Here is an 18076-nt window from a genome sequence, read left to right as displayed (position 1 = left end):
ATGAATTCTCCCCTGGAGCTTTAAGAAGGAACACAACCTGGTGACACCTTGATTTTAGGACTTCTGACCTCTAGAACTGTGAAATAATAAATTTGTATTGCTTTTAGACACTAAGAAGCTTGTGGTCTTTAGTTACAGCAGCAATAAGAAATTAAATTGACCAGTGTTTCCTGAAGAGTTTCTGTGGAGTTTGGATTTATAAGGAGAGCTATGGGGAGAATTCTAAGAGACTAATCTAATCTATGTTTTCAAAGGTCACTGTGGTTGCCATTTGAAGAATGGGGTGGGTATTTTTTTTTTCTAGTCCATCTTTTTTTTTCCCCCATTTATTTATTTTATTGCATTTTAGGTTTTGGGGTACATGTGAAGAACATGCAAAATTGTTTCATAGGTACACACGTGGCAGTGTGATTTGCTGCCTTCCTCCCCATCACCTACATCTGGCATTTCTCCCCTTGCTATCTCTCCCCAGGTCCCCACCCCCCACCATCCCTCCCCTACTTCCTCCCAACTGACCCCAGTTTGTAGTGCTCCCCTCCCTGTGTCCATGTGTTCTCATTGTTCAGCACCCGCCTACGAGTGAGAACATGCAGCGTTTGATCTTCTGCTCTTCTGTCAGTTTGCTGAGAATGATGGTTTCCAGGTTCATCCGTGTCCCTACAAAGGACACAAACTCATCGTTTTTGATGGCTGCATAATATTCCATGGTGTATATGTGCCACATTTTCCCTATCCAGTCTATCGTCAGTGGGCATTTGGGTTGGTTCCAGGTCTTTGCTATTGTAAACAGTGCTGCAATGAACATTCGTGTGCATGTGTCCTTATAGTAGAACGATTTGTAATCCTTTGGATATATACCCAGTAATGGGATTGCTGGGTCAAATGGAATTTCTATTCCTAGGTCCTTGAGGAATCGCCACACTGTCTTCCACAATGGTTGAACTAATTTACACTCCCACCAACAGTGCAAAAGTGTTCCTATTTCTCCACATCCTCTCCAGCATCTGTTGTCTCCAGATTTTTTAATCACCATTCTAACTGGCGTGAGATGGTACCTCAATGTTGTTTTGATTTGCATTTCTCTGATGACCAGTGATGATGAGCATTTTTTCATATGTTTGTTGACCTCATGTATGTCTTCTTTTGTAAAGTGTCTGTTCATATCCTTTGCCCACTTTTGAATGGGCTTGTTAGTTTTTTTCTTGTAAATCTGTTTTAGTTCTTTGTAAATTCTGGATATCAGCCCTTTGTCAGATGGGTAAACTGCAAAAATTTTTTCCCATTCTGTTGGTTGCTGATTCACTCTAATGACTGTTTCTTTTGCCGTGCAGAAGCTGTGGAGTTTGATTAGGTCCCATTTGTCTATTTTGGCTTTTGTTGTCAATGCTTTTGGGGTTTAGTCATGAAGTCCTTGCCTACACCTATGTCCTGAATGGTTTTGCCTAGATTTTCTTCTAGGGTTTTTATGGTGTTAGGTCTTATGTTTAAGTCTTTAATCCATCTGGAGTTAATTTTAGTGTAAGGTGTTAGGAAGGGGTCCAGTTTATGCTTTCTGCACATGGCTAGCCATCTTTCCCAACACCATTTATTGAACAGGGAATCCTTTCCCCATTGCTTGTTGTGTTGCCTCCGAGACCTCTGTTCTGTTCCATTGGTCTATATCTCTGTTTTTGTACCAGTACCATGCTGTTTTGATTACTGTAGCCCTGTAGTATAGTTTGAAGTCCGGTAGTGTGATGCCTCCCGCTTTGTTCTTTTTGCTTAGAATTGACTTGGCTATGCGGGCTCTCTTTTGGTTCCATATGAAGTTTAAGGTGGTTTTTTCCAGTTCTGTGAAGAAGGTCATTGGTAGCTTGATGGGGATAGCATTGAATCTGTGAATTACTTTGGGCAGTATGGCCATTTTCATGATATTGATTCTTCCTAACCATGAACATGGAATGTTTCTCCATCTGTTTGTGTCCTCTCTTATTTCGTTGAGCAGTGGCTTGTAGTTCTCTATGAAGAGGTCCTTTACATTCCTTGTTAGTTGTAGTCCTAGGTATTTTATTCTCTCTGTGGCAATTGTGAATGGAAGTTTGTTCTTGATTTGGCTCTCTTTAAGTCTGTTATTGGTGTATAGGAATGCATGTGATTTTTGCACATTGATTTTGTATCCTGAGACTTTGCTGAACTTGCTTATCAGTTTCAGGAGATTTGGGACTGAGACAATGGGGTCTTCTAGATATACAATCATGTCGTCTGCAAATAGAGACAATTTGACTTCCTCCTTTCCTATTTGAATGCCCTTTATTTCTTTTTCTTGCCTGATTGCTCTGGCTAGAACTTCTAATACTATATCGAATAGCAGTGGTGAGAGAGGGCATCCTTGTCTGGTGCCACATTTCAAGGGGAATGCTTCCATCTTTTTACTGCAAGTATCTTTTGAGGCTCTTATGAGACTCCAGCTTCATGCAGGAGTCATTTCCACTGCATTTCACCATTTCCGGAGGTCCAAAGTCCTATCTGCCACCTGGCCCCCAAATCTAAACCCTGTGGTTTCAAAGAGCAGCTCCGGCGCGAGCCTATGGTGTCTTCCACGTCTCCTTCCTTCGTTTTGGGCTGCTGCAGATCTTGAGTTTTTATGGGCACGGCGAGGTGCGTCTGCATCATTTCTTGTGTTTCTACCGTCTGCTGGAGGGTTTGCAGGGCTGATCTGTTCTGTCGCTGGAAACCGAAGCCCCTCTTCTGTCCTGTAGACCAGCCCTCTCCTGTCCCTGCAGTGTCCCTGCACGGGGGCTCTGCAGGGTGGGGACAGGGACAGCCCACACTGGAGCTTGGCCCCGGGGGTAGCAGCGAGGATGGCCGAGATCAGACCCAGGGTCTTCTGGAGGGGCCATCAGACTGGCTGCCGGTAAGGGTGTGGACAGTGAGGGGAGGGGCCTCAGGTAGGAGTAAAAGCAATATCAGGGAGTCTGGGTGGCAGGCTGTGCATTCATGCAAGTGAGATGTGATTAGGTTTAGCCTAAGGCTGTAGCATGGAAATGGAGAGAAATATATGCCAGAGGTCAATCTGATTTACTGATAGAGAAAATGTGAATGGGGAACATAGAGACTGGAAGTGAAAGGAAACAATAAAGATGGGCTTGAGGCTTTTTGCATCATTGTAGACAGGTGAGAGGCAGCAAAGTGTAGTGTCTGAGGTCAGACTCCAGATCCAGACTGCTGGGGTTCAAATCCCAGCACTACTACTTAGTACTTAGGTCAAGTTGGCCAAGTTTCTTTTCTCTTTAGTCTCAGTTCCCTAAACTGTAAAATGGGAATAAGGCCGTCTTTGAGGAGTGCACAAGATACATACCTATTACTATCACCATTGTGTTTATTCCATTTATTGAAGTGGGAAAATCAGTGACAGAAATAAATATAGAGAGTGGAGGATTTGTTAAAATTGAGATGCCTGTGAGACAACAAAGTAGAAATATCAAGGAGGCAGTTTAAGTATGTTTCATGTAAGCCAGTGGAGTGGCATATACCATCATTTTTCAAAGTGGGGGGAAATATCTAGTTTTTTTATTTTATTGGCAGAAGCAGCAGGGGCCTTTCTGAAGGGTTGTTCATAGCAATTGAAGAGAAAGGATCACCACTATTTGCTAAGAGTAAAAGAAGGAATGCAATGCTTAAAAAGATGGAGGCATTCTTTCTATTCCACCCAATTTCTCCATCCTAATGAAGGTGAAGATAACAAGTGGGTAATGAAGGGTAGACCATAGAAAGAGTGGCTTAACTGGTGCAGGGCAAGGGAAGGGACCATGCTAAGGGCACTTATTGGAATGGTAGGTGGCTTTAAAATTGCAGCCCAAATGTATTATCTACGTAGTAAATTAACCATTAACAGGAGTTCTTCTGTCCCTGCTTCTAGATTTGGAAAAGTGTGTATAACAGTCTGAACATATAGTGAAAGTTGTGCTGGGGCTGCTGAATCACAAAGGCATTTGTAAAAGAAACATTTTTTTTAATTTAAACATTTTTTGTTTAAAGCAAATCTGTAAAACTTGGAAAATATAAGGATATACAAAAAAGCCATAGTTATATTTTGGTATATCTTTCTAGTCCATTTTCCTTTTTAGGTAATTTGCATTTTATTTTCTTATCATGATGAATAGTAAAGTTCACAGTTCAGTTCCCAGGCAACATAAAAGTGAGCGTTTTACATATAAGACACCCATGTGTAATGTGATAAAATGGGGCTTTGGGGTCTTTTTTGTTGTTGTTTTTTGGATTTTTATGAGCCACTGTGATGTACTAGTCTGTTAAAGGCCATCACACAATTTAAAACTGTGCAGTTATAACAAGGCAATCTTCAAGCAATTAAAAACAATGAATTGTTGAACCAGCCTGGGAGATCTATTGAGTAATCTGGCCTTTCAAGTAATGTCAAGTGGAAACCCTGTTTTCTCTTTCCATCTGAGGATCATTAAAAGAAAAAACAAACCTAAACTAAACAAAAAAACACCTGTTCTGAGTGAAAGTCAGGATTCAGCCCATGTGACTTGGAGACATACTCTTCAGCTGGTTGGTGGAGGCACTATCACTCCAACATGTGCGAGAGCACTGAGAGGTCTGCCTCCATGCCTGCGGCCCATTGTGCAAGCTCTGGAAATTGGTGTTTCCTGAAGCACTGCCATCAACAGACAAAGGCCTCCACTACCTGCAAGTGCATATTGTGGGGATGATTGGCCTTACAGCAGTAGATGTCTATCTGGAGCAGTACCAAAGACAGCACCACTGGCTTCCACTTAGGGCCCAGACTCTGGGCCCGCTGACTAATCTACCAGTTTGATGCCGAGCTGTTGGTGTGTGAGGGGATCCTAGTCATTGTGTCACTGGTAGGTGGCTCAGTCATGGTTTCTTCCCATGCTTTCTCCAGCTTCTCCCTTATTCACGAAAATTCCTGTAGGGAATCTAGGAAAGTATCAAATGCTTTGAGACCCCTGGAAAGTAGGCTATTCAGCAGCAGCATTGTTTTCTGGAGGCTTGTGGCTTGATCTTTGATTTCTTGAGCATGTTTTCTGTCAAGATTCCTTCCTGGTAAAGTTACTGAAGAACCAATCCCTCCACCAATACCTCTGCATCCAGCTGCAGGCAAAGTGAGCAAAGCACTTTTTGTCTCTCGACTCCATTTCTCAAGTCTACAACAATGTATCTTTGAGGGGAACAGAATTCTAGTCCATTTTTCTAAGTAGTATAGATTTTTAACATAATTGGGAATATACTTTATATACTGTTTTTATTTTGTTTTGTTTTGTTTTGAGATGGAGTCTTACACTGTCGCCTGGGCTGGCGTGCAATGGCGCAATCTTGGATCACTGCAACCTCCCAGCCTCCCAAGTAGCTGGGATTACCTAATCAGTGTCATAAATTTACATACAATACTTTAATCTGCCATCCATACTTCGTTTTGTCAGTTGACCTAACGATATCTTTTATAGCATTTTCTCTTCTAGTACAGAATCCAATCTGGAGTCCGTTTACTTGGGTATCTCTTTAGCCTCCTTTAATCTAGAATATTTCCACAGTTTGTCTTTGTCTTTTAATGACAGTGAATTTTTTAAGAAGATCAAACACCGCATGTTCTCACTCATAGGCGGGTGTTGAACAATGAGAACACACGGACACAGGGAGAGAAGCACTACACACTGGGGTCAGTTGGGGGGAAATAGAGGAGGGACGGTGGGGAGTGGGGAGTTGGGGAGAGATAGCAAGGGGAGAGATGCCAGATGTAGGTGATGGAGAGGAAGGCAGCAAATCACGCTGCCACGTGTGTACCTATTCAACAATCTTGCATGTTCTTCACATGTACCCCCAAACCTAAAATGCAATAAAATAAATAAATGGGAAAAAAAAGAGTGCAGAACCCCTCACACTTTTTAAAAATAGAAAGTTCTTCATTATGTATTGGTTTGATGTTTCCTCTCTATTAGATTAAGGATGTGTATTCTTAGCCAGAAAACCACATAGGGAGTGATGTGTCCTCAGGGTATCATACCTGGAGGCACATGATAACCATTTGCCCCTAACTGGTGATGTTCATTTTGATCACCTGATCAAGATGTTGCTCAATTTTTCTGCATAATTGCTGGGGTGTTTTGTTCTCTTTCAATTAATAAGAAGTCTAGAAGAGACACTTTAAATGCATGTGAATATTCTGCTTCTCACCAAAATTTATTCTTAGATATAGCATCCATTAATGATTTTTGCCTGATCTCAGTTTTACTATAGTGATTCCTAAATCATGACTTTTTAAAGTTCCAGACCATCCTCCCCATTTATTAGTTAGGCTTTAGCATTCTACAGTAAGCAAGATCCTACCTTCATCTATTTATTTATTTATTGTACAGACTCATGAATTCCTATCTTTTAATGGCTTATAGGAGGACATTGATAATCTAACCTATTTCATTGTGTAATTAACAAGCTATTTTGAGATGCATTCAGATTATGTCTTAACTAGTTAATAAGTAGTTTGAATACATTTAAATTGGATATGAATTTTTAAATATATTAACCTTTTGAATATTGTTACAAAACCCAATCATATAAGATCAAGGCAAATGTTTATTTCAGTTTTAGATCTTCCATCTAGTTCTTTTTAATGGTTTTTATTTTCATGCTGAGATTTCTCATCTTTTTATTAATTAGAATAGATTTTCCTTTATATCTTTGAGCAGAGTTAATAATTTCTTCTTCAAAAATCTCTGTCTGCTGATTTCAGTATCTGGGTCATCTCAGAGTCAGTTCCTATTAACTGTCTTTCTCTTTATAATGAATCACACTTTTCTGAATACTTTTTTACTATGTTCTGGACATTGTGAATGTTATGTTATGGAAAGTCTGGATTCTGCTATAGTTCTCCAAAAAATATTATCATCGTTGTTGTTGATAGTGATGAAGTGTTGTCGCTTTATCCAGGCAGTTAACTTGGCCTCAGATGGCAATTTCTGTCCAGGACAGCAGCTCAATCTCAATTCAGTTCTTTTTCTTTTTCTTTGGTTTTTTTTTTTTTTTGGGGGGGGGGATGGAGTCTTAGGACTGTCACCCAGGCTGTAGTGCGGTGGCGCGATCTCAGCTCACTGCAATCTCTGCTTCCTGGGTTCAAGCAATTCTCCTGCCTCAGCCTCCTGAGTAGCTGGGACTACAGGCGTGCACCACCACACCCACCTAATTTTTTTTTATTTTTAGAATTTTTAGAGGTGGGGTTTCACCATGTTGGCCAGGATGGTCCCAATCTCCTGACCTCGTGATCTGCCCGCCTCGGCCTCCCAAAGTGCTGGGTTAGTTCTTTTTCTTTAACTAGGTTGCTTTGGAATCTGCTTAATACATGTGTAGTTCAGGGGCAAAATTTATATGGAGTATTTGGGACTGTCTTTCCCTGCTCTCCCCTATTCAGCATTCTTTCTTTACTTTCCAACAGCTGTGGTTGCCCCAAATACCGTGCCGTCTGGTTCTTTGGACCAGAAAGATTGAAGATATCTATACGAGTTTTAGTTCTCCTGCAGGGTGCTGACTGGGCCTGTCCTCAGGCTTAAAACTATTTTTAATAATCCAGCCCCATGTTGTCACCTCATTCCAAGTGTCAACTTCCCTCCAGAGTCTCCCTACTTTTGGTCACTTTCCAATACCGTCACGTGGGTATTTTGGTGTTTTGATTTCATTTATTTGTTGTTTTTGTTTTTTAATGTTGTCCAGAGTTTATACTTTTTATTTACATGCAGATCAGTCTGACAGAAGCTTAGTTGGCCACTACAGAAATGAACTGAATGTTTATTTCTTTAAACAAATAATAATATGAAGATATTAAGAAATTCCTTCTATTGATGAGTAAAATAATGCCACAGAAAAACACATACTTTATTTTGAAATAATATGTTTGAATTTCTTTTGTATTATTTTAGGAATAAATCTAATGAAGCTGATGACTGTCAAAGAGAACTGAGAAAACTGAAGTTTGAATCCATTATTTCTGAGTCACAGTATGCATTACCGATTTTTCAATTCATATTTTTAATAATTGAACTTAAAACTGTTTTAAGTAACATTTTATTTAAAAGGCTCTTAGCATTTCTTATTTTCTTGTTATTTACATAAACAATACCTAATTCAAGCTTATAATGTCTTGTAGTTAGTTATTGCTATTGCCACTGCCTAGATGGGAAAATGTTAACATTATAGAACCATTCATTTTTTTAACATTTTTAATTTTTTTAAAGCCACAGTTATAATCTATAATTTCAAATGAACTCTTTATACATATTTGATAAAGATAAAATGTAGTATATAATGCATGTTGGTGGGTTTTTTTTTTTTCCTATTTCTTTTTAGCCTTACAATGCTGCTTAAAGAAAAAGAAGACTCTTTAATGACTTGTCAACAAATATATAAAACATTACAGGAAGAGCTGACTGCAAAAGAAAAGCAAGAAGAAGACATAAAGAGAAGAATTAACCTTGCAGAAAATGAACTGGAGATAACCAAAACTCTTCTGAATCAGACAAGGGAAGAGGTTTTAACACTGAAAAATGAAAGGTGCAGTCAACAATAATTTTTTACAAAAACATTTTATGTTTAAGTTAGTATTCCATATATATTTGAAACATCAGTGTCTGATGTATTGTAACAATAGTGAAGTCACAATTGGGACTAAAGATATATTTCTCTTACACGGTCATTGCATCCCACTACCTCATTTTGCAAGTGATTAGACTGAAGCCCCGATTGGTTACATGACTTGGTAAAGTTGCAGTTGGTGAATGTAGGAGTGAAGCCCCGGTTGCATTTGGTGTCAAATTTTTATTTAAAAAAAATCAGACCATGTGTGATACTTGTACTACTAAATTTCACCTGGGTCAGTGATTTGTAGATTCTATCATTTTTCCAACAAAAAACATCTTTTTATATCACTTTTCCTGTTATTGGTGCCTACTTTTCTTCTCTCCTCCTTGTCTGTCAGCACATCTTGTTGAGGATATGCCACAAGCAAAGGTATCTCCTTATGGGTATCAAGGATACTAAGAAGCACATTGGTTCAGGCTTCCAAGATACTTTTGCTTAGTTAATTTACCTTTAAATTAACCTTATCTGTAATTAATATTTCAACCTTGCCTGCTTTTTGTTTTCATTTGCCTGTTATGTCTTTGTTCATTCTTTCTGAATCCTTTAGTTTTAAATGTATATTCGATATATAGCACAAATTTTGGGGATTTTTTTGGTTTGTTTCATTGGTTTAAAAAATCTGGGCATCTTTAAGAGGTTTTTTCATTTACATTTACTGATGTAATTATTATATTCACTAAACACAAGTTTCATAAGGGCAAGAATTTTTGTTTTGTGTCTTTTCTGTGGACAGAAAGTACATGATAAGTTGTTTTCATTCTTCCTATCATGTTTACATTTTAGTTTATATTTTATTAATTTTATTTTATAAATATAATTTAGAATAGTTACAATTTCTTTTTAGTTCTTTGTAAAACTATTTGCTGAGCCTGGGGGTGGGGCCAGGGGAGTGGTAGCAGTTAGCTTAGAATTAGATTTTTTGTCTCGGAACTCTTTCTGTCAACACTTCCCTGGGTACCATATCTGTTTCTATGCCAGGCAAGCAGGAAGTCTGTGTAGTTTATAGGAAAACAAGGCTTATCTCTCATCTTTCCTGAAATGATTTTATAATTACTTATCTTTGGTTGAATACGATGAGTAACTGCAGAACTGATATTTTCCCACCATTTATTCTTCACCCTTCAACACCAATAGTGTACCTTATACTTACATTACTATTCCACCTCACCTCCTCTGCCATTTATTAGAAGCTGCAATTTTATAACAAGGAAATGTATAAAAGCCAGACTTATTAATTAAAAACGGAATGATAGCTGAAAGATTGAACATGTGTAAGCAGAGATTTAAAACTATATATGCTAACATATATAGTCAGAAAGATTAAAATCAGTTATATATTCTATACAAAAAGCACACATCATACATCTTTGAAAAGACACCATGGAACAAATAAAAATTTTCAAAGTATTTGGTTTAGAATTTTGATTATCTTAGCAGTTCCTACATTACCTAGAATATCCTATTTCCAGTGATGCCAGATTAATTAGACTTAACTGTTTAGTCAAATGAACGCTGTCTCCTTCACTGAAGTCATTGAAAAGATCCTATCCTTGTCTAATTGTTTCTGGAACTCTTCTCTGAGGACTGGCTTAAGTGCACATTTTATACTTTCGTCAGTATAACAGATCTTTACCCTTTAGGAATACATTTGATAATTGAAACAGTCTCATATGTGTCCAGTGAAAGTAAGTCCAGTGAATATCTGGGAAATACTATTGGGGATCAAAAATAAATTTTTCTCTTTTTTCTATGTCTAATAAATTATCTCTGACTGCAATTTGAAGAAGGGAGTTTTATGAATGCTTTGAGGGTTAGTAACCTCAATAGAATATATAAAGCTTTCTTGGGGGATTGCTTTAAAATAGCATACACCTGGATGTATGTGTTTTACCATGTTTTTAAAAAATTATTATGACTATAATCTTACCCTCTAAGTGTTGAATGAGAAGAACAGTTCCTATCAGCTTTCAGAGAATAGTTACATCACTGAACTAACTCCTATTCTTTATTTCTCTTCTTTGTTTTCTCATATTATTGCCCTTGTACCTTCTTTGTTCTCTCTGCTTTAGTCTATCCAGAAACATACATGATATAACTTAGTCATTGGTAACACTAAGTTTACAGACATGATGTCTCTCACATAATAAATAAAAATGACCAGGTGTAGTAGCTCACACCTGTAAGCCCAGCACTTTGGGAGGCCAAGGCACGCAGATCACTTGAGGCCAGCAGTTTAAGACGGGCCTGGCCAACATGGTAAAACCCCATTTGCACTAAAACTACCAAAATTAGCTGGGCATGGTGCCTCATGCCTATAATCCCAGCTACTCAGGAGGCTGAGGCACAAGAATCACTTGAACCCAGGACGTGAAAGTTGCAGTCAGCTGAGATCACACCACTGTCCAGCCTGGGCAACAGAGCAAGACTCTGTCTCAGAAAAATAAATTAAAAAAATTTTAAATGTCCTTGTAGACCACTAAGTTATCATGTAATCATAAGGTTACTCCTAAACATAAGCATTGCCTTTTTCTAGACTACCTTCAGATTTTGTTTGCCTTGTTCTCTAACTGTTCAGAGCCTGCCACACATATGCACTCAATAAATATTTGCTGAGTGAGTGAATCAATGAATGGATCGCTTTGGGCAATTCAGCCAGTCTGTCAATTATTTGTTGGACATTTACCACATGCCAGGTACTATGTACCCTGGGGTTAAAACAATGAATCTGAAAAATCTCTTTCCTCATGAAGCTTATATTTTAAGGATAGAGACAAACAGTAAAACAAAAAAAAGTAGAATACTGACTAGAATAATTGTAAATTGTGATAATGGATATGAAGTAGTAGACACTGATAGAAGGGGTGCCTGCTGTGGCTAGGGTGGTCATAAAAATGACTTCCAAGGTGATACTCTGCCCCTTCCCTAAAGGAAGACAAGTGGAAGTTACCAGGCCAAGAGCCTGGGAGGAGCTTTTAAGCAAAGGACAGGGTTGGCGAGTTCTGGGAAAGGACAGCAGGGTAGCATGGCTGGTGGCATAGTAAGTATAAGTGAGGCATGCAGGGTCACATTATTTAGGGCCTTGCAGGCCTCTGGGAGTTTAGATGCTGTTTTCAGTGCAATGAAGAGAAACCATTGAAGGAATTTAAGCAGAGGAGTGACATTGTAGAAAGATCATTCTGGGTGCTGGATGGAGAAGGTATTGGCAGTGGAAGCAAATCAGGACATTTACTGTTTTGATCAAGGATTTTATAGGTAGTGAAGCCTAAGAGACATGAGAAAAATGAGAATCTTCAGCTCTTACCCCCTGTCACATTCTGTTGGGTTAAGTGTCTGTGCTGAGTGGATGGTAATAAAATGGCCAGGGCTTACTCCATGTTGAGCCTAAGGTTTAAAAAGATATTCTGGGCCAGGCGCAGTAGTTCAAGCCTGTAATCCCAGCACTGGGAGGCCAAGGTGGATGGATCACCTGAGGTAAAGAGTTTGCAACCAGCCTGGCCAACATAGTAAAACCCTCTCTCTACTGAAAATACGAAAATTAGCTGGGCGTGGTGGTGGGCACCTGTAATCCCAGCTAGCTGGGAGGCTGAGGCAGGAGAATCGTTTGAACCCAGGAGGCGAAAATTGAAGTGAGCTGAGATTGTGCCATTGCACTCCAGCCTGGGCAACAAGAACAAAACTCTGTCTCAAAAAAAAAAAAAAAAGCAACAGATATTTTGAAGAACAAATGACTTTTGGAAGCTTTTGAGATTACTGTAGAAACCTGTCTTGAAACAGTGGTCTTTTGGCTTCAGGGCAACCTGTTATTTGGTCTCTTTTCTAGCTCTGTTTTGGTTCTTTCCTTTTACGTCCTGTGATCACCTGATAGCACACATTTCTTAAAATTCACACTTGAACTTGACTTTCCTCTTTCCACTTTCTTTCCTTCGGTAAACTGACCTTGTCTCAGCTTAGCAAGTTTGCTCTTGAAGCTTTGATTGGAAGCACCAATGGGACCTTTAAATAAGAAGTTTCCTTAAGCAGTTGGAGGTGTGAATGTCCCTCCAAAAGAAGCAGCTGGACTCAGGAAACACTTTTAATATAAAGTTGCTTGGTAATACCATAGGAGATTCTGGTTCAGTAGGTCTGGGTAGTGCCTAGGAATCTGCTACTTGGCAAAGTCCCAAACCACTGCTATGGAAGTATTATAACCAACCAGGATACCAGATGTGCCCACCAAAGACCAGAGTCCAACTCACTCCTAGCGACTGTGTGTGCTTTTATAAATCCAGGCAGTGTCAGATACACACCACCCTTCCTCCCTGACCCCTCAGGAGAACAGAGCCCTTACTGAGGTCATAAATTGTGCAGTTTAGAAGCTATGTAGTTTCAGAAGAGAAGAAAAAAATGTAAAAAGCCAGAGGTGATCTTAGAAAAAAACTAGTAGAACTTCCGAATTTGGAGCAGTAAGGGAGTTAGTAAAATAGTTCAATATTAGTATAAATCTATTTATTTGGGCATTGCTTTCTTCCCCACACTCAGCTGAGGAAGTGCTAGGTAAAGAAGAACCTTCAATGAAAGGAAAAGAAGTAGGTCTTTTCAGATCATGAGATTCTGCAGGTGGAGACAGTCCGGCCAGCTTGGTGACAGACACATTGGGACTGGTGAGAGGGGTTTCCTTTATGGATAGAGAGAAATGCAGCAAGGCATAAGGATAGTGCCAGAGAAAACTGTGGCTGTTTATTAAATTCTGTGTAAAGATAGCCCTCAGCTCCCATTCTACTGGGACACATGGTCTCTGTGGCCAAGACCAGAACTCTGCCCAGAACCATGAATGTGCAACACTAATTCAGGCATATTGTGTGTTAAATAGTGCTCTGTGGGCTGATGGGGGCGGCTAATTCCATTCTTAGAGGAAACTGTTTCAATAGTAAAAATGTCCTAAATTCCCTATAACAAATGTACAAATATATTTTGTAAGGACATATGTGTTTAAGCATGAAGATTCCTACATATAGCACTTGGAGAAATTCGCTTACACACTAGCATGTGGCCTACAGCCATACAGCCGGAAAACACACTGTTTCTAATAGCTCTCATACCCTTTGCATTCTTAGATGTTGTATTATCTTTATCTTGGTAAACTCCAAGAAAAAATATAGAAAAAGACTTACTGTGATCAATTTACCCGTCACATGCTGGGAATGATGAAGAGTGTTGTTAGAGGAAAAGCTTAGTCGTAATTAAAGTTAGGTGCAAGTTGCTTATGTGTAAATTATTCTGAGATATAAATAAAATATATCTGCATCTGTTTGGCAGTCTATCTGTCTTAAATGTAGTTAACTAAATTGCCCCCACTTCCCCATAATTTTTAGGCTATAGGGAAGGGTTTTATCCACTTTCCTCACCCCTACCTGCATTGCATTAATATCTCTTTCGGCCTCTCCCCTCTCTTTCATCTTTTTCTTTTTAGTTAAAAGCTCTGAACCCTCACTGATAGGGTTTAGCTGTGTCCCCACTCAAATTTCATCTTGAATTGTAGTTCCCATAATCTCCATGTGTCATGGGAGCGACCCAGGGGGAGGTAATTGAATCACGAGGGCATTTACCCCCATGCTGTTCTTGTGATAGTGAGTTCTCATGAGATCTGATAGTTTTATAAGGGGCTTTTCCCCCTTTGCTCAGCACTCACTCCATCCTGCTGTCCTGTGAAGAAGGTGCCTGCTTCTCCTTTGCCTTCCTCCATGATTGTAAGTTTCCTGAGGCCACCCCAGCAATGCAGACATGTGAGTCAATTAAACCTCTTTACTTTATAAATTATCCAGTCTCGGGCAGTTCTTTATAGCAACATGAGAACAGACAAATACATTCACCTCAGAAAAGTATACACAAAACCCAGCACATTATTTCAGGAGGTTCATAGAGTCTCCTGTTTTCCAATATATGGCAGGACCTCATGATTAAACATACCTGCTTTTCATTTTCTCTCTATCCCTCCTCCTGTCTCCTCTCCCTTTTCCTTCCTTTTTCTTCCCTTCCCCTTTCTTTTCTCTTTCTCAAGCTCTTTCACATATCCACAGGTTTCACAATGAGGAGCCCTCTAAGTGCTTCTGTAGACATTATCGTATCTTGTCTTCATGTCACCCTGTGCACAATGCCATGCACCATTTTATGAGGCTCAGTGGAAAGGTTAAGAGGGACAGGAAGCCAGCCTGGGCTCTGCTGTCATAGTTGCTTGCCAGAGGAAGGGGTTCACTTTTTTTGCATAAGTTTACCATCTCTCCTTACCAAGCCCTGTGTCCATAGGTCCTCCCTCAGACAGAGGGAGCACTTTTTCTAATTCATCAACCCAGAAGAGAAGCCATTTCCAAATTTTCACAAGGGCACTGGCTAGCAGAGCTGTGGCCTGCTACAGCTGCTTCACCTGTAATGCAGATATCATTTTCCACCTTTTGGAGATGAGGACATTAATGTTAACTGAAGCTAAATTTCTTGCTCAAGTTCACATAATTGGCAAAGACAGAAACCAATCTCTGTTGGGCATGACCTTATAACTCATGTTCTCTTCTTTACTGTTGGCACAATTCCCTCAGTAGTTGTCTTGAAGGGCTAAGTTTTGTCATCCTTTCTCAGTGTGACATCTTTTTGAACCATGTTGTAACACTAAGTCTTTAGAAGACCCACAGCCCTGCAGAAAGCAATGCTCTTTTTTTGTCCCTTCTCTCCTCTCAATTTCTTGCTCAAACCACACCCCCCCCAGCATTCCTCTCTTCACTCAATAAATATGAGATGGTATCCTCTGCTTTCTAGTGCCTTGATAGAATCAGAAGTAAAGCTATATCTACAGATGGAAAATAGAATAAAAATAATACACAACTACATTCTAAAAATGAGAAACTGAGGCTCTAAAAATTATTTCACTGAGGCTTGTCATATTTTTATAAATGCTAGAAGCAATGAGAAGTGATTAGCTATATCTAGTATTAGACATGAAAATGGGTTAAGACGTGAAGCAAGTAGTGTGGCTTAATATAAAAAGAATGAGCTTTAGAATTAGGTAAACATATGTTTAAATCCCAACTTGACCACTGTTGAGCTTGGGCAATTGAGGCTTTTCTTCCTTACCTGTAACATGGGCATTTCAACAATAGCTATTGTCTTGAGAATTTAAAAATATTATGCCTGGTATGTTGTAGGTACTCAGAAAGTATTAGTTTCCTTCTTTCATCTTTCTTTAGATTGCTAGCCCCTTAGAGCATCATGTCTTATTAATTTTTATTCTCTGCACTAGTCATTTAAGATATTCAGTAAATATCCATTGAATTCATTATTATCTGCTTTACTCATACAGTTGTAAAAATTAATCCTTGGAGTGATTCCATTTGGATGCTGATATGGTTAAGCTTTGTGTTTGTGTCCCCACTCAAATCTCATCTTGAATTATAATCCCCATAATCTCCACGTGTGAAGGGAGAGACCAGGTGGAGGTAATTGAATCATAAGGATGGTTTCCCCCATGCTGTTTGTGTAATAGTGAGTGAGTTCTCGTGACATCTAACAGTTTTATAAGGGGCTCTTCCCCCTTCTCTCGGCACATCTCCTTTCTGCCACACGTAAAGAACGTACCTTGCTTCCTCTTTTTCTTCTGCCATGATTTTAAGTTTCTTGAGACCTCCCCCAGCCATGCTGAACTATGAATCAATTAAACCTCTTTCCTTCATAAATCACCCAGTCTCAGGTGTGTCTTTATAGTAATGTTAAAACATACTAATACAGATGCTGTTCGGTTAGTTTAAAGCACATGACATATTCTAAGTAAAAATCTAAAATAATAAATCTTATTAGGTTTTTTCCCCAAGACTCACCTGTTCCTCTAATTTTCTATTCGTCAACAGCTCTCAGAAGAAGAGGCTTGCCAAGCTTCTTATATTATCACACATTTACTACTTTTAACAGAGGCAAGAGTTGTGGCAAAATCAAAATTATCTCTTTGATTGACAATGTGAAGACATCTCTAAAAGAACAACTTGTGAAACAGAATTTAAAGCTGTCATTTTGGCATTATGGTTTGACATTTGTTTGCAGTTATGTTTTTAAGTGCAATTAAGGGAATCTGGATTTGCATATATATAAGAAATTAGATTCTCATTTTCTTTTCGGTCCAAGAATTTAATAGTTAAAGTTTTTAAAAGAAATACTCTTAACTGTGAATATATTCTAATTTACCTATTGTGCCAACTCCAAAAACGTTATTTTTTAAAGCTATCTGGTAAAATTGCAGGGTAGAAGGTCATAGATAGCCACACCTCCCTCTGAGATATGCAAAGCAAAGACAGCATGACATACTGCTGGCTGGCATAAGCTTGAGCTAGCTTTGTCACTTGTGAATTATGTCACCTTAGATAGTCATTTATCACTCAGGTCTTCATTTCTTCTAAAACTGAGGGAGTTGTATTAATATATTTCTAAGGAATGAAAAGAAAGAATCACTACATCCCCAGAGAATAGAGCAATGCCAGACACACAGCACTCAATATTTGCTGGATGGATGGATGCATGGATGAAAATGAATTTAATTTGTATCAAACAACTGATCATAGAATTTAAAACTGGGAAGCTCCAGTTTTTCTATCAGACCAGAGAACTTTTGACTTGCAAACATCAGACCTAGGAATACAATGAGAACTCCTGGATTCTAGTGGTAAACTTCTTTATTAGATTCTTTGTAAAATTCAAATTTAGGATCTGAATCTGTGGTGTTTCCTATAATTTTAAAACATCAACATCTCTTGAACTGATTCTAGAAAGAGAAGTTCAATAACTAAATAGCAATATATTTTCGACTACTTATAACATGGAAAAATAGGTATTATGCCTTTACAATAAATATTTTTCTCATAATTCTTCTAAATTTCTAGCAAAAAGTCCTTGAGTCAGAGTTGGTCCTTCATAGTTTTTTTCAACACAAGATTGTTTTCTCTTTATCAATGTCCTAAGATTGTTTTATCATCTTAAACAATGTATGAGCCCCCCCATGGTTGTACTGTACAAGTGTGATTTTCATTTTTGGAATCTGGATTATATCTTTTTCACAGATATAATCATTCCTATATACATTGCTCACTGTTCATCCCATTCTAGTCAAGTACAATGAGCACATAGAACATCATATATAGTTATTCTTTCCTAAAATTCTTTAATTTATCCCATTAAAGAGACTCACTAAAGATTTCTTAGAGCCAGGAATGAAGGCTGTGCAGGGAATCAAAGAGGTATAACAGCTCTTCTCATTTCAGTAGCCATAATATCAAGCAAAATTACCACCACAGATACAAATTTATATTTTTATAACCATTTACTCAAAACACTATATACTTTGTTAGAAATGACATAAAGAACTTTATAATTCCTTGAAAATTCAGTGAATAATCATACTTCATAAACATTGTTT

At 38.6% G+C, this 18076-nt stretch overlaps 1 protein-coding gene across 1 annotated transcript in view; it reads left to right on the top strand.

Annotated features, from left to right (window-relative positions):
• LEKR1 (leucine, glutamate and lysine rich 1) overlaps positions 1-18076 on the top strand; it is a 205846-nt gene that overhangs the window by 146290 nt on the left and 41480 nt on the right. The window contains exons 7-8 of the mRNA XM_032258228.1: positions 7932-8009; positions 8359-8562. Of these exons, the coding sequence (XP_032114119.1) occupies positions 7932-8009; positions 8359-8562 (282 nt within the window). The remainder of the gene's footprint in view (positions 1-7931; positions 8010-8358; positions 8563-18076) is intronic.

This window comes from Sapajus apella, unplaced genomic scaffold (assembly GCF_009761245.1).
Source record: "Sapajus apella isolate SASKATOON/1434 unplaced genomic scaffold, GSC_monkey_1.0 scaffold4, whole genome shotgun sequence".
Classification (NCBI taxonomy): Eukaryota; Metazoa; Chordata; class Mammalia; order Primates; family Cebidae; genus Sapajus; species Sapajus apella.
Note: the sequence above shows the minus strand (reverse complement) of the source record. Positions and strands in the feature narration are given on the sequence as shown.